Source organism: Centruroides vittatus, unplaced genomic scaffold (assembly GCF_030686945.1).
Source record: "Centruroides vittatus isolate TY-2023 unplaced genomic scaffold, ASM3068694v2 contig_2359, whole genome shotgun sequence".
NCBI classification, from domain to species: Eukaryota; Metazoa; Arthropoda; class Arachnida; order Scorpiones; family Buthidae; genus Centruroides; species Centruroides vittatus.
The window spans coordinates 126,505-151,990 of record NW_027121480.1 but is presented as its reverse complement, the minus strand read 5'-3'; the positions used below and the strand labels follow the sequence as shown (position 1 = coordinate 151,990).

At 31.3% G+C, this 25,486-nt stretch overlaps 1 protein-coding gene across 2 annotated transcripts in view; it reads right to left on the bottom strand.

The window, feature by feature from the left end:
- Positions 1 to 8,637: 8,637 nt before the first annotated feature.
- Positions 8,638 to 25,486, bottom strand: part of LOC136971213 (Fanconi anemia group A protein-like) — a 40,141-nt gene continuing 23,292 nt past the window's right edge. The window contains exons 19-28 of one of the 2 annotated variants that reach the window (XM_067265687.1): positions 22,385 to 22,524; positions 21,494 to 21,596; positions 20,318 to 20,377; positions 20,043 to 20,239; positions 17,229 to 17,343; positions 17,096 to 17,158; positions 9,738 to 9,907; positions 9,500 to 9,653; positions 9,327 to 9,428; positions 8,638 to 9,241 (exon numbers count right to left, since the gene is read on the bottom strand). In XM_067265687.1, the coding sequence (XP_067121788.1) occupies positions 9,200 to 9,241; positions 9,327 to 9,428; positions 9,500 to 9,653; positions 9,738 to 9,907; positions 17,096 to 17,158; positions 17,229 to 17,343; positions 20,043 to 20,239; positions 20,318 to 20,377; positions 21,494 to 21,596; positions 22,385 to 22,524 (1,146 nt within the window). In that variant the 3' untranslated portion in view covers positions 8,638 to 9,199. The remainder of the gene's footprint in view (positions 9,242 to 9,326; positions 9,429 to 9,499; positions 9,654 to 9,737; positions 9,908 to 17,095; positions 17,159 to 17,228; positions 17,344 to 20,042; positions 20,240 to 20,317; positions 20,378 to 21,493; positions 21,597 to 22,384; positions 22,525 to 25,486) is intronic. The other variant, XM_067265686.1, reaches the window with a different exon arrangement.

Sequence of the window (25,486 nt, the reverse complement as noted above, 5' to 3'; positions counted from 1 at the left end):
AACAATTAATAAGAAAGAGATGGCATTCGTTTCGTATTCCACATTCCTACAAATGGGACTCGTAGTTTTGTGTCAGAGACGCCGTTCTCCTGTGTTTAATATTATTTAATTCATGTTTATAAACGAATCACTTTAAAATATATTAAACAGTTTTGTTAACTCTTCTACCCAATATTTGATCGCAGTTTCGGACGGGAGAGCTGTCAAATTCTGCCAACTTCTTCAAGCTATGAAAAGATATAGTTTTCTCCCATGTTTTTCAATTGTCTGGAGTAGTCATTTTCTATAACTGAGTATCGAACAGAATTTTTCGTTTACACAAAAAGTCACAAAACAGTGAAATATTCGGTAGGATACGTACTAATTTATGATAGATTTACTTCTTATTATCAAAAATGCAATTAATTGTGTGATGAATTCGGCAGTATACTGAAACAAAATACACTTTATATAGAAAACTGCTTGTATAAATAAATTAATATTCTAGTATTTCATATAGGGCCTATATAATTCTACAATATTAATTATTAAAATATACTATATTATAATAAAATATATATTGTTTCCACTATTATATATATACTGTATATACATAATAGTGGAAACAATATATACCTTATTGTAATATAGTATATGGAATATTAAACTTACACTTAAAACCGCTTGCTTGTTGAAGAAAAAGAAATTGTTGCTTCTGAATCCCACTTCGGCTCTCGACACGGACATTAACACTTCCGTCTGAATACAAAGAAAACGCATTTCATTGTACTATCGTTACGCGAATTTTAATGTATTAAAATGTAATAAAAACAAGACATATTTTAGTGGAAATCGAAGTAAAAAATTCAATTTATGAATTAAAAAAGGATATTTACGATTTTGTTATTGTCATTGTCAAGGAAATAAATGTCCATTATGCGAGTGAAAAACCGCTCCATCTGAAATGTATTAATTATATACGTGTTGTAAAACTATTTACAGTGGGTGATCATATTATTAGAGCCACTTGTTAAAACTGACAAATAATCAGTAATACTGTAAACATTTCAATACAAAATTCATAATCAAGTCTTATTACTATGTTTTTGGTCCTAGCGGATACGTATACATTTCAAATTAGTTGATTATTTTATCGTTGGAAAAAATAACCATTAATAGCATGCCATTTTGCGATAACGCTCTCACTTAACAGTTTGTCGCCGTTTGAGTATCATCTGCTTAATTCGTAGTTCTTGTGTTTTAAAAACGTTTTATTGACTCGTTGTGGGAGTAATATTGTTGTTAAGGTATGTAATGTTTAATATAATGCCATTTTATATAAAAGTTGTTACAATTATGAGCTTTTCATTATTTTTAGGTTATTTTAGTCACGGGGAAAGTTAATGACCTCACCCCTAGGAAAATTAGTGAAATTAAAACTCTCATTTTAGATACTGAGCATTCGAATAGACAAATTGCATCAATCGCAAGGGTTTCAAGGGCTTCTGTCGATAGAATTAAGAAGAAACTCGACAGTAATGTGGATTTAATTTCGAACCGAAAGAGGAAATGTGGCCGAAAGAAAATTACTACACCCAGAGATAAGCGTCAAATAAGAAATATCTGTATGGAGAACAGAAAGATACCTCTGAAATTGTCGATAAAAAAGATTCAGGATGCTAATATAAATATATCACCAATGACGACTCGTCGTCGTCTTAAAGAACTTGCGTGTCGAAGTCCAGCAAAAAAGCCGCGGCTTACGCCCACTATGATGGCAAAGCGATTGCAGTTGGCAAAAGATCACAGAAACTGGACTGTTCAAGATTGGGAAAAGGTAAACCTATGGTTTTATACTAAATTATAAATTAAATGCGTTTTTTTTAAAATCATATTTTGAAGGTTTTAACGACTCTGCTGATTTTTTCATGTTTGTTTCTCTGACGAGTCTTCGACTCAGAGTTTGTAAGGAGACGAATTGGGGAGAAATATCGCGATGACTGTATAGTAAGAAGAGTGAAACACCCTCTAAGCATTATGGTGTGGTCTGTCATCAGTAGCCAATGTACTGGCCGCCTGTACATTGTAGAGGGCACAACGAGACAAGATCAATATATGAAAGTCTTAGACATCAAGATGCTTCCCAAGTTGAGGAATGCTATCCAAAATGTGACTTTTTGTTTATGCGTGACTCTGCTCCTTGCCACAAGGCTAAAAAAATCACAAAATACCTGGCAGATAAACAAATTGAGGTTTCGAAATGGCCCAGACCTTAATTCTATAGAAAACCTTTGGGAGCTGCTAAAGAGAGAAATTTCCATGGATCTTATCACCAACAAGCGTCAATTGATAGAGCGTTTAATAGAAGTGTGGCACAGGAGTGAAAAAATAAATAAAAAAATAAAAAAAATGCTTGAAATGCATACAAACTATGCCTAGAAGAGTTGAAGCGGTGATTGCTACAAAAGGCGGTTCAACAAAATATCAAACATATTTTCTACATTTATTTTTAGTTCTAGAAATATAAATATAAACACCTGATTTAGACATTTCTCTTAGTTTCATGCTTTTATTATGGTGTAAGTTGAAAAAAATGTATTTTTTACGTTGTGGCTCTAATAATATGATCACCCACTGTATATGGTTAGGAGACATACAATTCACAAAATTTCTGTAAAAAATAAAAGTAACTTACATTGGAAGGAACTCTAGTCAAGTAAAGAAAATATATTATCCCGACAGCCCACAACCAAAAGACTGCAAAGCATATCAACAGAGATTCGTACGTAATAGATACGTAAAGAACCATATATAGAATTGTAATGCTGATTATGGGAACGAACAATGTCATCATCAAAGTATGGTATGTTTTGCATATTTTATCGATGCTTTTAATAAAATATACAATCGAAGACAGCTCCTGTAACGATGTCTTGCTATTAACTTCTTCCCTTCGCATTTTTTCCTTTATGTCTATAATGAATGTGTCTAACGATTGAATAGAGATGTAAGTAATAATCCAAAGGAAACCTGTGCCATAACAAATGACAATGGCGTTAGTAAAAAAGCCAAATAAAATATGAAAGGTGCAAAAACTTTCTTGCCACAGTGATTTAGAGTATCCGTAAGTGTTCCTGTAATTCACGTAGAAAGTGCCAACTAACAAACACACAAATACTTGAACCGAGCTGAAATAGAGTACAATCACGTCTTGACAATGCAGTAATTTTGGGTGAATTTTCTTTGCGCATTTTACGTTTTCGTCCAGAATTTTGATTGCCTTTATTAGGTGAAATGAATTTGTATTATACAGGTAAAGAAAGAACGGAGACATTAAAAGTACTCCGAATAATACCAAGCGTGAAAGCTCTCCGTAGATAACCCACGCAACGGGAATGCCACAGAAATCGTCAATATGCAAATTTATAAAATTCTTTGACAGTTGATCCGGATACAAGACAAAAATGGAAATTATTGTTAGAAAGTATGTATTAAATAGAAGCGCTTTAACCCATAAATAATCCTGGCGCTTGGGTATAAATACACCGATGACACGTAAAACTTTTAGATACGGACGAATTGAATACAAAAGAGAATATTCCATGAAAAATTAATAGATTTATAGCTGGTAGTCCTATAGAATTATAGGACTGGTAGCATCAAAAGAATAAAATTAAAATTTCTCTTGGTTTCCTCGATGTTCTACGTAGAGTACCTATTATCCGCGCAAGGTTAATACTTACTGCCTTGCTTTGTTTACATTTTAATTAGCTACAATGAAAATATGCGAATATTGATTGACATAATGGAAAATTAACGTTTTATGGTAATCTACCGGGTAATTTCGAAATCCATTAAGTTATATTTATCATTTTGGTTAGTGAATTTTAAAACTTCGAGAAGTTAATCGAACATTGTCAGACCTTGACAGTTCTTGATGAAGACACTTCGGATCATTTTCCAGTAAAACTCACATTATTAATTAAAAAGGATATAAGAAGTAACATTATTAAAAAAGATTATATATCGGAATTCAGCAAAAAATGTGAATCCAGGATTGATAAGAAAAAATGGTTAAAAAGAGTTGATTTTATAACAGCTGAATTACTAAGGCTGGAGGAAAAAAATAAACCAATTGTCAATTACCAAAGATTAGTTTCTAAAATAGTAGAATGTTGTGTCATGCGACGTAATCACGCCTCCAAACTAAAATCTAAAAATCAATGGTTCGATGACTCTTGTTATCACCACAAACGTAGAAAGCAAAAAAATCTTGAAATACAATACTCCTGAAGCATTATCAAACTATGTGAAAAGCAAAAAAATATATACAAACTTAATTAAGGCAAAAAAGAAACTTTACTTGACCAATATTAACAAAAAGCTAATAGAATCAAGAGACACCAGAACCTTTTGGAAAGTTATTAACAACCTCCGTAATACTAAATCTGGCTCTTTCAATAAAAAAAGAAAAATTGATTATATTGAATGGATAAAATATTTTCAAGAATTTTCCCTGGAATACTTACATAATCAAAAGCATATTCACAAGGAAGATAAAATAGCTTACCAAATTAATCAGGATGAAATAATAAGTGTAGATGAAGTGCAGAAACGAGTTAAAGCATTGAAAATCAAATCGGCTCCAGGTTCAGATGGTATTCCGAATTCCTTTATTAAATTGTTACCTCCCAAACTAATTCAATATTTAACTAGAATATTTAATAATATATATGTTAGCAGTATAATTCCAAGTAACTGGAAGGAAGTTATTTTTACTATGATTTTCAAACATGGCAGCAAAGATGAACCAGCAAATTATAGACCGATTGCATTATTATCCAGTTTCAGAAAAATATTTACAGCAATACTGGCAGAGAAATTTAAACAATGGATAGAGGCGAACAATTACAAGAATCCGACACAATATGCTTATACAGAATTTTAAAACTTTCAAAGAATGTGAATGACCAAAGAGCACGTATTAATTAATGTGCTGTGCATGTAGTGTATTATAGTTATTGCCATAGATCATCATTGACAAAATCAATAATATTCATAACATTTCATAAAAGCAGGTAATTGGATCACGCCATCTCTCCGCATTATAAAATGCTTCATTATTTTATAATCATAATTTCGTTATTTATTCACGAAAATAATAAGCAGAAACGATATTTTAAAACTGTATATTTCTCCTGTCGTTAATACTTACTCCTCGTTCTTTTCTACATACAAAGACAATGTGATTTCTCCTCACCATCTAAATAAAGAAAACCCTACTTTTCCTGAACTGCAGCGGTACTATTGCAGAAAAAGTAGGATAAGAAATACAGCATGTCCAACATCGACTTATAATTTCCCAGTTGTTACGTATATGTAACAAGAAAATGTGTCGAATTTACTTTCCGAGATTTTGCAAATCTCGATGCTTATTGATCTCCCGAACTCAGGATGATAGAAAAATGGAGGAAAAAAAAAATACGTGGATATGTGTGTGTATGTGTTTGCGTTAGTTTCTTTTAATATTTCTAGATGGAATAAAATGTTATTGTTATGCCTTGATTGTCTACAATTTTTTGTACATAATTTTTATTTTTTCCAAGTTCACTTTAAGGTTAATTTCATTGCTATCCGCGTTTAATTCACTGATTACTTCTTGTAGTTCTGCAGGATCTTTAGCTATCAGGACGGTATCGTCAGCGGATCTTAGATGGGTGAGGTGTTCTTCGTCTATAAATAGACCTTTGTTCTTCCGGTCTATTTTACGGAATACGTTTACTAGGGTTTCCGTGAAGAGCTTGGTGTTTCCTTATCGAATACCTTTGGTAGTTGGAAATTCTGGAATGTCATCATATATTTTCACTTTAGTTTTTTTTCTCTGTATATGTTAGCTAAAGTTTGTATGAATGGTTTGTCAATGCCTTGGCTGGTTAAAGCCTCTATTGTTGCTCTGGGATATACGGAATCGAAAGCCATTTCAAAGTCGGTGAAGGCCAGTGCCAATGGTGTTTGATATTCAACGATTCGGCTTAATAAAGGATAATATATTAAGACCGATTCTGTAGCTAATTTCATTTCTTTCTATTTTTCGAAATATTTATTTGTTAATTAATACCGGTAAAGTTATAAAAGACGAGAAACAATCGCTTCAATCACAAACCATTAGATTAGAAGTAAAATAACAACAATAAGCGCGGAAAATAATAAATACCTCGCAGATAATCACGCTAAAAAGAAACGAGACAAGAAGACAATATAAAATCACACGATTAGAATAAACAAAAACACAATATATGACAGTAAAATACAAATCCAGCAACGAGTTGCGTAACTTTCCAGGAGAAACAACTATTTGTGCTTAAGGGAGCATCCGTACATTCGCTATTCGCTAAAAACCGAATGTTGAGCTTTGGCCAAACCATATGCCGAAATATCACTGGCCGAGCACGCGTGTCCATGCATTCGATTATTTACAGTTCGATCGAGATGAAGAAAATGGACGATATTTGTGCCACTGCTTTTATGGTTACGTGCAGTAAGACACAAAAGAAAATGGTGGCGACTCCTTTTTATTTTCCCAACTTGTTATGTATATATTACTTTTTTGGCTGTTATATAGTATAAGTTTATAACCATCAGTCAAAAAATGACTTATTCTTATATATAACAGATCGAAAGTAATGACACCACCTTAGAATTTTTACTTTGTTAAAAAGAAGAAACTCTTGAGTTCAGCATGCCTTGAAATATCAAGAATTGCAAAAATGTTTGGGGTTTTTTCTGTATGCACGATGTTAGAATGTGTGGGGGCACCATTTAGTTGCCCTTCACACACATTCTAACCACTTGAAAGCTTAATAAATCCTATGTTAAACCATCCGACTCTGATTCAGAAACCACAGAAATTATTGTTTGAAACAGGGTGAACAAAATCGTGCCACTGGCACACATTCTAACATCCATACATACAGGAGAAACAATAGTTCACTGTAATAACTCTGTGCATCCAACAAAAAAGTCCTTTTAACCAAAATATATAACAAATTGATTAGAGGTAAATAATTATTCAACCTTTCTTGTTTCCATATATAATGATTTTTTGAAGTTTCCGTGTCAAAACACTATCTGTCGTAAATCCAAACGATATTGAAATTGGAAAATAATCAGAATTAAAAATATCAAGAACACAAAAATCTAATAATCTATCTAATAAATTCACATTTACTGCTATTAAATCTATAAAGATAGACACAAAAATTCCAGAAATGTAGAAGTTCCCTTCATTTTGTGTTTTGTGATAAAACACTGTCCACAGAAGGACCATTGATCTACCTGGATCCCCACCATTCAACATATGGATTTTCAGATAGAAGTTGAACAACTAAGAAATCCCACAGCCTGGCTGGCTAAGGAAACCTCAAGTGCTCCAGAAGCAAAACTATGTAGTAACTTTTCTCTACCAATGCTCAGAACTGTAACTGTTGTCATAGCCAAAACGTATGACCTTTCTTTTCCATATTAGTGTTTTTTGTGAAGGAAATTTGTCTCAGTGTGTTTGTCACATCCATATAAAATAATGCTGGTATAAAATGTGTGTCATCAACTGTGAGCATATAAAATTAACTATAGTCTCCGGAAAACAGTTAATAGATGACTGGCACAACTCTATTGTTAAAGGAACAGTATGATTAGAGATTACTAATTACACTACTAATTTGAGGTGAATAGCATACATTTTAAACTAAATAAACTAAAAATATGATTAAAAATTGCTCACAGTTTGTGATATTGTTGACTTCTGTACACCAAGTTCTCTTATGCTTTTTTGAAATCCAGGATCAGCTAAACAGTAGACAAGGATACAAACAAAAATTGGGTTTCAGTTCATTGTTTCAGGAAATAACCAGGACCGGATTTACCAATCCAGGGGCCCTGGGCACAAATTCGGTGGGGGTCTTCTTTAAGAGTAGGCAAAGTTGATGATTTAGAAAATTTACACAAAATACTGTACTTTCAACTAGATTTCAACTAGGAAGTTATAAATTTCATTTAAAAATAAGGTTATTGTAAACATACATATATTTTATTGTGTAAAACTAATTATTTTAATTTAATTGAAAAATACCTATTAAAATTTTTTCCCAAAATTTTCCGATGTTTCATAGGTTTTTTCCTGGGTTTAATTTGATTTGCCTGTGGCCCTCATGATTAGGCCACACTAGGCTGTCGCAGTAATAGGAGAAAAAATTACGTTTAAACATTGTTTTGTGGGGGCCCTGGGCACCGGCCCCAAATGTCCCTATGTAAATCCGACCCTGGAAATAACTATAACTAAACTGACACGTTTGACATCATAGGAGAGGTTAAAACTGTTAAAGTGAGGCCACGACCTCATCCAATGATATGGGAAGCAGATCATCAAACCAATATCAATAAATGGGTGATTCTGTAAAATCATTCAAAACTGACCTGTCTAAGTACCCCCAATGAAATGTGAATGTTCATACTTTCTGTTTCAAGATAGTCCATTCCTTTATTATTTCGTTTCATTGTGTTTAAGAAAAAGCAGAAAGGATTCTTTTGTTTTTTCATACTTCATTACATATTTTTCTACTTGCATGATGAAGAAAAAATTTTGTTTAAATGTAGGATTGCCTTATATAGTATATCTAACCACTAGTGTCCTCCTGTTGAGGGTAACCTTCCTCTTCCAGTCAGAGCAATCTGGCAGCATGAAAATATTGGCAAGCTCCAGTATGTTAAAACTGGGTGCAATCTTGTGTCTTTGGAAGTAATTGGAGCAAAGTGCACCACATTGTAATGGTAAAATTGCTTAGCATTTGCAGGAAATATAAAGCAATATGTTATATCAATAATGTATATTTCTCCTAATGTATTTCTAACCATTTTATACTGTAGCTTCAAAATTCATTAAAGTGGTTTGTTGTGTGTTTTATTGCACTTTACAGTTTTGTGTATTTAAATTGATTAGCAACTACCATAGAAATTTTTTTTATCTAGTAATAAGATCATCTGATATTTTGGAGTTTTATTGAAACAAATTCTGATATAATTTTGCTAAATAACTACTAATTTATCAGTATTGTACATAGATTTCTTTCAGATATTATTTACAAATATATTAAAAATAAAATACAAGTTTGATTAATTTATACAATTTTTATACAAATTGTTTTTACTTATGATATAATTTCCATCATTTATATGCAAGATCCAATTCATATTGATACATCACATCCTGAAAATAAATTTTAGTTAAAAATGAATGGGTCAGATAATGAATAAAATTTATGCATCAAAAAATAAAATTGGGAAGTTCTTACCTTAGGAATTAGTTTTGTTACAGAAGAAGGAAGTGTGGAAACAATGGATTTAACATCATTAGTTAGCTTCACAACAAAATGTAAATCATTGATACGGATGTTCTAAAAGAATTATTAATAGGTTATTATATGAGTTGAATAAAATAAAATATCTATTAATTTAAAAATCTCACCTCATCATCATTAGCCGAATTTGTGCCATAAAAATAATCTGTCACTTTTAGGAAGTCGTTCAAATTTGCAAGCATGACTATTATCAATGACGCACATTTATTATTGTCTTGAATAATTTGAAAGGTGTGGCATTTCCAGAAGTGAAGACAAACACTAAAAGTAATTATGGTTTAATTATAATTAAATTTTAAACAAAACTTCTGCAATATCATTAAATAAATAAATAATATATCTTACAGAAGACAACCAGATGAAAATAAATGCAATGTGGAGGGCAAAAGGATATCTTTCAATATAGTTTTTTTATAATTTTGTGGCTTTAAGCATTCAAAAGTATCTTTAGCTGTTAACAAATATTTCATTATTTCTAAAGTTGCAGGATGTATCCTAATATACACATCTTCTGCCTGTAAAAAGAATTTAAAATTTTAAATAAAAATATGTAGAATAATATAAATAATTAAAATAGAAGAACTTGATTGATATAATAAATCTATATATATAATTGAGACGAGTTGATGATAATAATAATAATAATAATAATAATAATAATAATAACCTTAGTTATTAGTTGTAGTGAAGGTTAACATAGTTAACCTTCACTACAAACAAATACAGTCACTGCAAGAGTTTTTCTGGAGCATAAGCTCCTGGTAGGGACACCCATGCCAGTAAGGTCTATGGGGAGAAATGAAGCTAAGAGTGACCACGCCCACATTCTGTGGAGATATTCATCATGGTAATAACTAGATCAAAGTGTGATACCGGCTCGGACGTCGCCCGGGTTAACAAGGTCCGCGTTCGTGGGTTAGGCAGAGGCTCACGTTCGAAAAATAGGTCACAGTCTCCCTTGGTTACCGGTGGCGAAAGCAGCACCGGCCCAAGCATGGCTACTGCAATGCCCTCAACAGATGTGAGGAACCAACCCAGCCTTGGTGTTTCTGTGGCAATGCATCCACAGACCACAAAGGCTGGAAAACCACGCCAACGGATGAAATGGACAGTAGAAATGAACGAGTTTATCATCCGTACTTATTACACCATCACAAAACTCGAAACAAACATGACAGCATACAGACAACAACTACACCATAGATTCACACAACAGTATCCTCATCTCACTGTCACCGAACAAAGGGTTGTTGATCAAAAAAGAACAATTATACACAACAACCTTATTCCACAAACAACACTTGAACTTATCAAACAACAGGTTGCTGATCAAATACATCAACAGACAGAAACATCTAACATTAATGAAGATCATGTAACCTGTCAGGATAATCCAGCAACAAGCATTGATAATAACACACATACAACAATTACCACTAATGATACTACAGACACTTCCTCATCCATCACTGATAACATAGACTTGGATTTAGTTAATACGCTCTCACTTATATTTCAGGAAACACTCACTAAATATACAGGTACAGATCCCACACAACGACCACGAATACCAAAAATCAACACGTCAAAGAAAGTAGGAAAAACACTAAATTATGTAAACACTCACTTACTACCACACTACATTCATTCAATTTCTACACTCTCAGACATTCATACATTAGTTTATGCTGGGGCAGTCACAGTAGTGACACAACATGGACTGAAAGTACAATCACAGACAAATACACAGAAAACACAATTCTATCACAAACCTGCCTGGCAGAGAAGAATAGAAACACAAATAAATGACATTAGACAGCAATTAGGCAGGCTGACACAATACACTAAAAACAACATAACACCCAAATTAAGGAAACAGCTCAAAAACATTTTCAAGAAAATAAAAACACACACAAAACACGAACATCACAACACACGCATTACAGAATACATTGATACACTAAAACAAAAACTTGCTGCCAAAGCACGTAGACTCAAACGATACAAAACATGTACACTACGAAAACAACAAAATAAATTATTTACAAACAATGAAAAACTCTTTTACAGACAAATTAATAACAAAGCAAACACTGATACACAGCACAGTGGCACACCAACAGAAGAAGAACTCACAACATATTGGTCTTCTCTTTGGTCCAGTGCTGTCACGCACAATGCCGATGCAGGCTGGATCGAGGAGGAGAACAGAAACTTGCACAACATACCAACTATGCCCTGTGCTGAAATAAACATACATGATTTCCAATACACTGTTAACAGAACACACAACTGGAAGACACCTGGTGTAGACAACATTCACAATTTCTGGTACAAAAAGTTCACATCACTGCACCAGGAACTAGCTAAACACCTAACACACATCATCATCAATCCACAAGACATGCCAAATTTTCTTACTCAGGGCATCACCTACATGAAACCTAAAAACAACAATACCACAGACCCCACACAATACAGACCAATTACATGTCTTCCAACACTGTACAAATTATTGACATCCTGTATTGCAAACAAAATATACAAACATGTTGAAGAACACGACATTCTAACAGAACAACAAAAAGGTTGTCGTAGAAACCACAGGGGATGCAAAGAACAGTTACTCATAGATTCAGTCATTCTACGGCAAGCACACAAACAACACAGAAACATACACATGGCATATATAGACTACAGAAAAGCATTCGACAGTGTTCCACACAGTTGGCTGCTACATATCCTACACATGTACAAAATACATCCATCACTCATTGCATTCTTTCAAAACACTATGCAGCACTGGAGAACAACACTACATCTGAGGGTTAGTAACACTTCCATACAAACAAACCAAATTTTTATTAGGCGAGGAATTTTTCAAGGAGATTCCTTGAGTCCTCTCTGGTTCTGCCTAGCCTTGAATCCATTATCCAACTTGTTAAACAACAGGCAATATGGTTACAATATCAGACACAAAAAAACAACACAGTTTACACTGTCACATCTCATGTACATGGATGACATAAAACTTTATGCATCCACACAAAAACAACTTCATCAACTCCTACAAATCACACATTCATACACCAAGGACATACAAATGGAATTTGGCCTAGATAAATGCAAAACACTTCACATAGAAAAAGGAATCCTGAAGAAAGAAGATTTTGCACTTGGAAATGGAGACATTATTGAATCCATGGAAGAGGGCGAGTTCTACAAGTATTTAGGATTCCAACAGGCCAAACTAACAGAACATGCACAAATAAAGCAAAGATTGATTAAAGAATACCAAAGTAGGTTAAATGCTATTCTCAGAACACAGTTAAATGCAAAACACACAGTTAAAGCAATAAACACATATGTCATCCCAGTACTCACATATTCTTTTGGAGTTATACATTGGACTCACACAGATCTCGAGCAACTCCAAAGGAAAACAAGAACTACACTTACTAAGCATAAACAACATCATCCTAAATCTGCCACAGAAAGATTAACCCTTCCACGTAAAGATGGCGGACGTGGCCTGATTGACATAGTTAACCTTCACTACAAACAAATACAGTCACTGCGAGAGTTTTTCTACAAAAAACAAGAAACATCACAATTACATAAAGCAGTAACTCTAGCAGACTCAAATAACACACCATTAAACTTACACTCACATCATATGGACACAACGCAACATATAAAAAGCATAGACACCATTAAGCAATCGTGGGCTCGAAAGGCACTCCATGGCAGGCATCCTTACGATCTGGCCCAGGATTTTGTTGACAAAACTGCGTCAAACAGCTGGTTAGCTCGGGGATGCCTCTTTGGGGAGACGGAAGGATTCATGATTGCCATACAGGATCAGGTCATAAATACTAAAAACTACAGAAAACACATACTCAAAGATACAACACTCACAAATGACACATGCAGAAAATGTCACATCATGTCAGAAACTATACAACACATCACCTCTGGTTGCAAGCTCTTGGCACAGACAGATTATTTACACAGACATAACCAAGTAGCAAATATAATACACCAAGAGCTTGCAAAGAAACACAAATTAGTAGACATCCACGAACCATACTACAAATACATTCCACAGACAGTATTGGAAAACAACACGCACAAAATGTACTACGACAGAGCCATAATCACAGATAAAACAATTTACCACAACAGACCAGACATCACACTCATTGACAAACACAATAAAATCACATACATTATAGACATATCCATTCCAAACACTCACAATATACAAAACGCATGCACTGAAAAAATTAGCAAGTACACAGAACTCGCCCAGGAAATAAGGCATCTGTGGAGGATGGATAGGGTGCTTATTGTACCTGTTGTTCTCTCCTCTACAGGTGTCATACCACACACACTACACAAAAGCCTGGGCACATTAGAATTGAATAGAAACACATACATCACACTACAGAAGGCCACTATATTGAATACATGTCATATTGTGAGAAAATTCCTGAATACAGACACACACACTGATACACTTCTTTAATTTCTGTTTTGGTTACTATGCCTTGACTCTGGTCCGGCATAGTACACAGCCACCGGTGTTAACCGAGTATCTCTCACTTAACCCAACATAATAATAACCTTAGTTATTAGTTGTAGTGAAGGTTAACATAGTTAACCTTCACTACAAACAAATACAGTCACTGCAAGAGTTTTTCTACAAAAAACAAGAAACATCACAATTACATAAAGCAGTAACTCTAGCAGACTCGAATAACACACCATTAAACTTACACTCACATCATATGGACACAACACAACATATAAAAAGCATAGACACCATTAAGCAATCGTGGGCTCGAAAGGCACTCCATGGCAGGCATCCTTATGATCTGGCCCATGATTTTGTTGACAAAACTGCGTCAAACAGCTGGTTAGCTCGGGGATGCCTCTTTGGGGAGACGGAAGGATTCATGATTGCCATACAGGATCAGGTCATAAATACTAAAAACTACAGAAAACACATACTCAAAGATGCAACACTCACAAATGACACATGCAGAAAATGTCACATCATGCCAGAAACTATACAACACATCACCTCTGGTTGCAAGCTCTTGGCACAAACAGATTATTTACACAGACATAATCAAGTAGCAAATATAATACACCAAGAGCTTGCAAGGAAACACAAATTAGTAGACATCCACGAACTATATTACAAATACATTCCACAGACAGTATTGGAAAACAACACGCACAAAATGTACTATGACAGAGCCATAATCACAGATAAAACAATTTACCACAACAGACCAGACATCACACTCATTGACAAACACAATAAAATCACATACATTATAGACATAGCCATTCCAAACACTCACAATATACAAAACGCATGCACTGAAAAAATTAGCAAGTACACAGAACTCGCCCAGGAAATAAGGCATCTGTGGAGGATGGATAGGGTGCTTATTGTACCTGTTGTTCTCTCCTCTACAGGTGTCATACCACACACACTACACAAAAGCCTGGGTACATTACAATTGAATAGAAACACATACATCACACTACAGAAGGCCACTATATTGAATACATGTCATATTGTGAGAAAATTCCTGAATACAGACACACACACTGATACACTTCTTTAATTTCTGTTTTGGTTACTATGCCTTGACTTTGGTCCGGCATAGTACACAGCCACCGGTGTTAACCGAGTATATCTCACTTAACCCAACATAATAATAATAATAATAATCAGCGCAGAGCCCAAATGGTTAGGAGTTGAAAGTTGGAATTTGGTACACAGTTAGGGTATGTCACGAGAATGCACACTAAGAAAGGATTTTTCGAAATTCCTCTCCACGGGGGAGAGGGACAGGTTTAAGGCTTAACACTTCCATCAACAATGAAAGTGTTAAGTAACAATGGAATTGTTAAGAGAAAGCGACGTGCAAGACGTTTTTTTTTTCGTTTTTGCGAGAAATCGAACATATTTTTAGACCCATCTAAAAATTCTGTAATTAGTCTGGAAACAGGAGGGACCCAATTCATGCATTCTGTGAAAACGGGTAAGGTTGACTGTAACGTAATAATCTTAATTTTCGCTAAAACGGGTAGGAGTTGAAAGTTGAAATTTGTTACACAGTTAGGGTACCAAATTTAAGTACCCAAAGTGTTAAGTAACAATGGAAGTGTCAACAATGGAAGTGTTAAGTAACAATGGAGAACAAGAGAAAGCGACGTGCAAGATTTACGGGTTCTGAAAGAAAAGAAAAAAGAAAAAGAGTAATATGTTAGAACATATTCGATTTTCAAATTTAAACAGATTAGTTCGGTTTTTCTCGACCTTTCTTCTTTCGAACATTCGATGAAAATCGAATGATATAATCAGAACAAGTTGTGAAAATCGAACAATATTAGAACATTTGATTTTCAAATCCAACCTTTCTTTAGAAATAGTTCGTTGATGAAATTACTCTTTTTCTTTTGTGACTATAACGTAATCTTCGCTATCATTACTTTTGCTCGAGCAACGCCGGGCCTACCTGCTAGTTTCTAATAATTCTAAAATCATGAATTAAGATGTAAAATTGAATAAAATAATTATTTGTCAAAATGGCTACATATCACATTTCAATATTAAGAGATTACAATTCTCTTTTTGTGAAATTTTAACATCAAACAACATTGATATTTCGAAGTTTTATGCCATTCACAATGGATATTTTAAATATCTTTAGAATTGATCAAATTCCCAAATTTTAATATTGAAATTAAAATAACTGATGTCATTATGTTAATCATAATAGTTCTAAAATAACATATGTAAATAATCTTTTATATACCAATGTTTCACAAATGAACATAAACTTCAGTACTGGAAATATACTACTAATTTTCTAGCATCAGTATGTAGCATCTTTATTTGTGCCTATTTAGATGTAATTTATTCATTGATGATGATGATTTAATTTTAATTAATTTCCAAAGAACTTAAATGTGTTTGTAGATTGGTAAGAAAAAGTTTTCCTTTCATTCGCACCAGAGCAGTGGCATAGCGAACATAACTGGCACCCGACACTTTATTGGCGCCCTCTTCCCCCTCCAGAAACACATATAGTTTGTCTTGGAGACCATTTGGACGCCCCTCTGAAAGTGGTGGACCCCCCTCGCTATGCTACTGCACCAGTGCAGTATTTTATTTCACCTGAAGCATGCAATTATTCATGTTGCTATTTATTGTTTCAGCAATGTTAACTATAGTTTAAATACAAGCTCCTACAGTTTTGATATTTCATTTTTGGAACATTAGTGCTTTGCAATGTTCCCTTTTCACTAACAGCAAGCTAACAATTACCTGTAATATATGGACATTTGAGCAAGGAAAACATTTACGCTTTTGTCCTTACTGTAATGTGCTTTTGCCTTTTGTGTAATTTATTTTCTGTCAAGTTCCGAGCAAGTATTTTTGGCTTGCAAATTTATAACATTACTTAAATTAGATTATACATTACTTCAAGTTACACTAGAGCTAATGTCAATAAATTAATCCAATCAAATTACATAATTGAACTGGTTATAATCAGTACAGTTATATTTATGGACTATATCTTTAACTATAATTTATGTTTGTATACATAAAATTTTCACTGTAGCATATTAAATGAGAATATATACAAAAGATAAAATGTGTTTTAATAAAAACTTACTTCATTGTTTAATATATCTGTGGCTATTTTGGCTATCATAAAATATAATGTCACATGCAGTATCTAAAAAATAATGATTAATTAAAATTCATATATTTCAATTAAGAAAAAAAGAAATAATAACAATAAATACTTCAAAGTCATTCATTAAAGGTATATTGACTGTTTCCAAGGATGAATTCAACTGTTTAGCAAATGCCAAACTAATGATCCATTTTTTACTTTTCCCAGAAAAAACATTTTCACACCTGAAATTCAAATTATTTAAATCATTAACTACTATGAATGAAATAATATATATATATATATATGCTTATGCACAATCTGACATATCTTTTATTTTTAGTCATCAAAAATTATAAAATAATTTTGAATTTAATTATTTAATATTAAATATTGAATTTAATAATTGACATAGGTTGCTAAAGTGAATTCTTATCATTATCCTATATGACTATATAAATTTTTACGAAAAGAATACGACATCAATAGAACTTACAAGTTTATCAATAAATTAATTATAGTGGAGCACCATACATCTCTCAAGATGAATCAGAAAACATAAAAATTTAAGCCTAGATGCTCCACAAAATGGCAGAATAACTAACAGTTTATGACAAATTCATTATTACATCTTTTAACAATTATTTTAATGTTTATGTTTTATATTTTTATTATGCAAAACAATATATTTTTAGCACACTAGAACCTTTTTATATCCCAGTAAGAACAAATTTTAGTTAAAACTAATGTTTTTGACCATAATCATGGTCGTCTTCAGGCTTTTGACCACTGCAATATTATTTATAATATTGCAGTGGTCAGTGGTTAAATAGACATAATTCATGTCAATGACAAATCCGGGAGTGGTGCTTATGATACTCATCACCATCTTGATACCAAAGCAATCAGTTTTGTTACTTTAAAATTAAAATACATATCACATGATTTCAATAGCAGAAAGTAATTGTGTACAAACAGAAAGTAAACCGTTATTTCTCAGAAACACATTAAAAAGTGTAGAGCTTAGACTAAAGATAATTACAAATAAATTCAAAATAAGAAATGTAATGATTTTATATCTTTCTACTCTTACTTTAGAATCATACCATAATTTGTATAATTTATATAATCAATCTATCAATTCGATATTATCCATTTCCCATCATATATTTAACAATTTTAAAAAGTTGGACAACTACGGTAATTCTAAAATTATGGAATAACATTCTTTGAAAAAGACAGGAGACATCTGCTTTGGTCTCCTGTCAATCTTTGAGCAGCACCCATATTCTCAAAATCCTGGATATGCCATTGATTCATGTACCTAATTAACAGCAAAACAGTGGAACCTTGCTTAACGAGCATAATTCATTCCAGAATCTTACTCGTAATGCGAAACACTCGTTAAGCGAAACAGTTTTTCCCATAGAAATTAATATAAAATACAATAATGCGTTCCATGCCGAAAAAATACTCAAATATTTTATGTATAATGTTTATTCAAAGAAAATTACACAATATACATTGTTAAGAAGCGTGAATCATCATCATCTTTTCTTCTAGCACGAAATGAACCAACCTAAAATGCAAATTTGATTTGCAGAAAACAAAAAATCATAGCTAATATGTTTGATAAACACTCCAAACGATATGCCAAATTCTTGGGTTATGTAAAGGCTATAATTAAATATTATAAATTAATTTGACTAGAGGTAGCAGTTATGTTGCCATCTCGTATTAAATTTAATAATTATAAATAATTAATTTTTAATTTAGACATTTCTGAAATTTAATTTGGAATTGGTCATTAAATTTAGTACAAGATGGTGTGTTTATTATATAACAGGCTATGATTATCGATGTTTATATGTGTGAACACAAGTTTGGAAAAATGTGTGATCATGAGCGACACTGAGATGCTAGTGGAATGAGTGCTAAACACAGACTGATGGAGCATATGCACAATCTGGGATTTCCCCTCTCCTTCTCACTCATTATGCGAAACATCGCTCGTTAAGCAAGTCAAATTTTTACAACTTATTTTGCTTGTTATGCAAAATATTCATTATGCAAGGTGCTCGTTAAGCGAGGTTCCACTGTATATCCAAAATGACTTATGCCTATTGACATTCTCAAATGCTTACTGTTAACAAGTAGTATTTTGTTCATCAAAATTTAAATTTTAGAACAGTTCTTAATGTATATTCTATGTTATAATTGTATGCTGGAATAATTTCTGAAATAAATTTGTTTTGTAGAGAAATGTTTTTTGTTTATACACTCTTTTGATTTACAAGCAATTACAAATGTGTAGTCTTCCCTTTCTTGTAATTATGTATAATTAGTCAATAATCTACTTATATCTTTCTGAGAGCCAATCCATTTGATGGGGTCAATTTTATGCCATTTAATTTCAGAAATGTGAAGAGAGATATGCAAGAATAGAACAAAGAATGTGTCCTAGAAATTCTGAGCACGCTTTCTAAAAGCATATTACAGTAGCTATCTTTATCATAAAAGAAATGATGTATAAATGATGAACAACATATAGATGTGAAAAATATAAACAGTGCTCCACTTTATAAAATTAAATAAATTATTCTATTATTTAAATAACACTTTACATTTAGTAGTATATGATGACAATTTGCTGTTAAATTAATTTCTGATTGTTATGCAGTATTTTGTCTAATATACTTACACATTAGAATTAGATTATGATTAATTTTATGTTATCATCTTAATAACTTCTTAATAAAATAACATATTATTTAGTTTTCAATTTTATAGTTTGAAATAATTATATTAACAGTTGTAAAAGTTCAATACATCATTAATTTTTAACATACTTTAATACTGTATTAAAAAAAAATCAACTATTATTAATGTTATGTAAATTAATATTAAGGTTTTTTAATCTATACTTTAACTGTGTTTTTCTTACATAGGATTCAAGCTTATATCTTCTTTTACTTTATCAAGAAAAGCAACTAGAAAACTATCCTGTGAAACCATTTTTAACAGAACTGTTCCAATTGTCGACCAGTGTATAACCAAAGAACTAATCAACACAGGAGTACTGTTCAATAAATCTTCTATTAATAGCTCATTACATGATGAATAACTTAATGATGCAATTCCCTATAAAATAAAATCAATTAAATTATATTTATTTATTTATTAAAAAAGTTATTATATATATAAAAAAATGATATTTACTTTCCATAAGAAACTGGTTAAATTTTGAGGGAATGAATAAACTTCAAGAAAATAAGGCCTCTAGAAATTAGAGAACATCAAATTAAACGTTTTTTTTTTTTTATGAAGTAAAATTATAAATATTATACATTAGAATTTATTTATAATTTTCAAAATTGCATATTTAGTTATTAATAAAGTTAAAATATTATGATGAAATTTTTGAATTTATAACTAATTAAGATGAAAAAATTTATAAAATTTTATCATTTTCCTGAAAAAAAGTTAAAGTAATAGAAAATTATGACTTATATAAAACAAAATATTTGATTTTGTTCCTTTTTGAATTAAGTTATGAGTTATGACATCAAACAGAGATTGACCTGTAGTCTTGTATACTGTATATTATTCTCAGTAATGATAAAATAAATGAAAATTTCTCTTAAAAGTTCACAAAAGTTGGTACCACATTGATATGAAAGCAAACTAAATAACTCATGACTCTTCGTCTTCCTCAAAAATTAAATACTTTTTAAGAATCTTTAAGGATTGTGAAAAAATTGTAAGCATAAATATCAACATCCTGAAGCCCGATGTGTTGATACTAAGCCAAACAAATGCCATAATTAATAGGGCTATTATTATGCTATAATTAATAATTAGAAACTAAATAATTTGGTACTAGACATAGACAAAAGATGGCTCCTAATGTCTACCTCTACTACCAAATTACTTAGTTTTTAATTATTAATTACAGCAATCGTTTGATTAGTAAAAATTTCAAGCACTTACATCTTCCAAGTCTTTAATGAACTAAACCCAATAAATTGCATTATACCAAAAGGATTGAGCATAATGAGTCTTTTAACCATTTAAGATTAGATCTGAATCATATTAAGCAGCTAACCATAGAGCTACAAATATACAAAACTGCCAAATATGGGGTAAAATGAGTTGATTAAAACTACTGTTTTAGTTATTAAGCTAAATTAAAGTTTTTTACTTTAATATAAATTTTAAATAAAATATAATTAGTTACAATAAAATTTACTCATTCATTATCTATCAAAATATAAAATCATCTTTTATCTGTATAAATATAGTAAACTAAAATATTAAAATTATTTTTTAATAATCAGTTTGATAAAATAAATATAAGACAGTGAAAAAAAATGATCAAATATTGTTTTCACTCACCAGAATATTTTGAACTATTTCTTTCAAAGTATTCAAAGAATATTCATTAATCACTTCTTTTTTGTTGGAATAAAACAAATATGGTGGAAGAAGAGTTACGATTCTAAATGATAAATTTCATAATATTAATGTAAAATTTTGCATTATACAAAAAAATTAAAAAGTTTTTAAACAATATTAATAATGCCACATTTTGTTTTCAACCGACAAGCACCACGGTATAGTGGTTATTGTCTTGGTCTACAAATCGGAAGGTCTCTGGTTCGAACCCACTCAATTGTAAATTGATTTTGTTCTTTTATGTTCGCTTTCTCAAAGTTTTGAGAAGGTTCTTGTATGTTAATTAACTGTCATTTGAATATTTCGGGAATGTCCCCTCGAGCAATAAAAGCACGAGCTAGCAGACTGAGTTAGTTCTGGTACTGCAAACTGCAGAGGTAGTATGCTCTGTGGATTAATAAAGAACCCTTTTGTGTTTACAAACAACTCATTATTGTTGTTCACTCCCATCTACATGACAATATATACTTAACTAAATGTTTGTTTATTTAATAATAATTAATGTAAAATTACAAAAATGAAGACTAATACAAAAACATTTTGATGTCTTTCACACTTCCATTTCAAGCGTCAGAACACATCACCCTTCCTTTACATGCTGTTTAAAAGATTCTTTCATATTGGTTACTTACATTAATTTCTTCCCATTGACACGGTCATGAAAAAGACTTCGTGTTTTTGTAGCAGTATTCATTTTTGTAATTTTATAATATATTTCATCTTGGATTTTTAAAATTTTTGTTCTTATAAAATGGTATAATAATATTTAATAACAAAGTAATAAACGAACTAAAAATATACAAAACTTTTATTGTATTACAACTAAATTACCTAAAATATGTAGTTAATTGATGTTGGATGCTAATTGATACATAGCTAGAAGCACTTTTTACTTCAGTTATTGCTTTAAATTCTTGAAGTAGCCATGGTAATTCTTTATTTTCAGGCAAGGTTAAAGATAAACTTAATTCCTGAAAAATTTTTTTACTTTTTAATAAATTTATGATATATATAATCTCTCATAAATTATATAGATATATGTTTAGCATAATTAACTGTCCCAATTTTATATTATAGATCAGAGGTTCCCAACCGGTGGTCCGCAAGAGCTAAAATATGGTCCGTGAAAGATTTAAAACTTTTATTCATTTTAAATTATTATTCCCACATTGATACAAACTGAATTTAATTTTTACTAAAAATGTTATGTTTTCTATTATAATAGTACTGTTAAAGCATGTTACTCGAGTTTAACGATTACTTATGTTGAAAGTTTTGATTAAAGTTTATTTACAGATTGACACAGTTTATTTTTCTTAAACCTTGTGGTCCCTATAACAGCGGTTCCCAACCTTTTTTTGACCAGGGACCATTTTGATTTCATTGTTGTTAGCAGGGAGCTAACAACAATGAAATCAAAATGGTCCCTGGTCAAAAAAAGGTTGGGAACCGCTGTTATAGATGAATCTGATCCAAAATGAAAATAAATTGCTTAAACTAGTAATGAAAATACAGTTCCATCCAACATCATCGAGAAGGATGTGCATTTGATTATAACACTAGTAGTAGTAGCAGTAGTAGAAAATTTGCAACCAACCTATATAATTTAACTCATTTAATAATTAAATTAACATCAAATTTTTCAATTTCTTTCTATCTGACAAGTTAAAATTTAAACAGATCAAATAAATTAGTGTAATTTTTATCAAATAATTTATACCAATAGTAAATTTAATTGTAAAGCTTGTCTATACTTTTCCAAATTATAGGTTCAAATTCTGGTTCAAAAATGACAGTTTTATTTGCAACAGAAATTTGATTAAGGTGAAAATCTTTGGCTGCCAAAAAATACGTTTTTTTTTTAATTTTGTGAATAAAAAACAAAAATTTTTTTCATTTAATTATTTGCACTGTATATATCAGTACACGGAAAGTTTATCTCCATTCTTTTCCGACGTTCGGAGGCTAAAAATTCTACAGTATTCTAATCTGCTTTTCTTTTAAAAAACAAATCCGAATAAAATTAAAATTGTTTTTTTAAAAGAAAAGCAGATTAGAATACTGTAGAATTTTTAGCCTCCGAACGTCGGAAAAGAATGGAGATAAACTTTCCGTGTACTGATATATACAGTGCAAATAATTAAATGAATGATTTTATCTGACGCCATCAGTTTTTAAGATAAGAGTTATCTTGAAGTAATTTTTGTCTTTTACATTATTTTTATTAATATAAGAATTTTTTTAATAGAAGAAAGATATAAGATAACATTGACATTTCACAATAGTTTGATTTCATTAGTAAATTTTTACATGAGAAAATTAAATGAATTATTTTGCATAACAGAGTCATATATATTACTGTTCCGTTCGTATAATAATGATTTTATTTCAACATTTAAAAAATCATAGTTTATTTTAATCAATATATATCCTTATTGAAATATTTTTAAAATACAGTCAAACCTTAGGTTTTGAACACCTCATTTTTTGAACAATTTGGTTTAACAAAATTTTGAACACCATATTTACCCTGGTTGCTGTATGATATCACAGTTGCAAAACAAGCTACTCAGCTAGAGCCAACCACAGATTAGAGAGACACAGACAGTGAACACCCTATACTTCCTGTGTTAAAGACGTTGATGGCGTGACCAATCAACGACGAGACTACCGATTTAGAAGTTAGTGGTACCAAAATCGCCCCCTCGTCATTAGACAGCATGACAAAAACCATCAACAACATTGTTATTTAAATTAGATTTCAATGCACATGTGGGTAAGATACTATTTCCATTTATCATATTATATACTCTTCAAAGACTGCGTAGATTTGCACTATAGACTCTAGTATACCTTTTAAACACAGCCGTTTATTGCTAATATTCTAACGTTTTCGGTTATTTTTAATAACCTTTCTCAAGAACAGTTACATTCGAATGCGGTCGTAAAAATTTGAACACGTCGCCAATCGAAAACGAGCTTTTGAAATGCATTTCAAAAGCTCGTTTTCGATTGGCGACGTGTTCAAATTTTTACGACCGCATTCGAATGTAACTGTTCTTGAGAAAGGTTATTAAAAATAACCGAAAACGTTAGAATATTAGCAATAAACGGCTGTGTTTAAAAGGTATACTAGAGTCTATAGTCCATTTATCATATGCATAGTCATTGAATTTAAATTAAATTAATTAATAAAAACTGCATTAATTGACACTTAACTCAAATAAAAAAAATTATTAATTTAATATTATATATGTAATATTCAATAGCCAGTTAATTAAAACAAAGAATAATAAAATAATAATTAAAATGCTGGTTTTTACACCGAAACTGAAACTAAAAATAAAATCAAAATTAACTAATTAATTAATTTAAATTAAAGTTTAAATCAAAGCAATTGAAATCTAATATTTTTGAAAGCGTGGATAAAGTACTTGCTGACAATCTTGATTGATTTGGTTATATTTCATCCAAGCAGAGTTGAGTCTCTATAGCACATTTTGTAAAGTGATGATTTTGGTTTTTGATTAATTTATATATATATATATATATATATTAATTATATATACAGTGGTACCTCTGTATACGTCTGCTTTAGAATACATCCGATTCGGAATACGTCCTGTTTGGATGAAACAAATTTTGCTTGGTATACGACTTAATTCAATTATACTCGCCATCTATGAACAGAACAAGTAGCACTATCGGTGTACTAGACCAGACTAGACGTTCGTGGTGCCATGGTTTATAACTTTGTTAAATTTCTTCTAATTTTAATTTGTAAGTAAAATTTTATTATTTTTATTAATCATGAATTGCAAAAAGGCAAATGAAAAGCAACAGAAAACTAAAAAAATGACTAGAGGAACTGAAAAAAGAGACTGTCGAGAAATATGAAGGCGGCATGCGTGTTCGAGATTTAACTGTTGCATA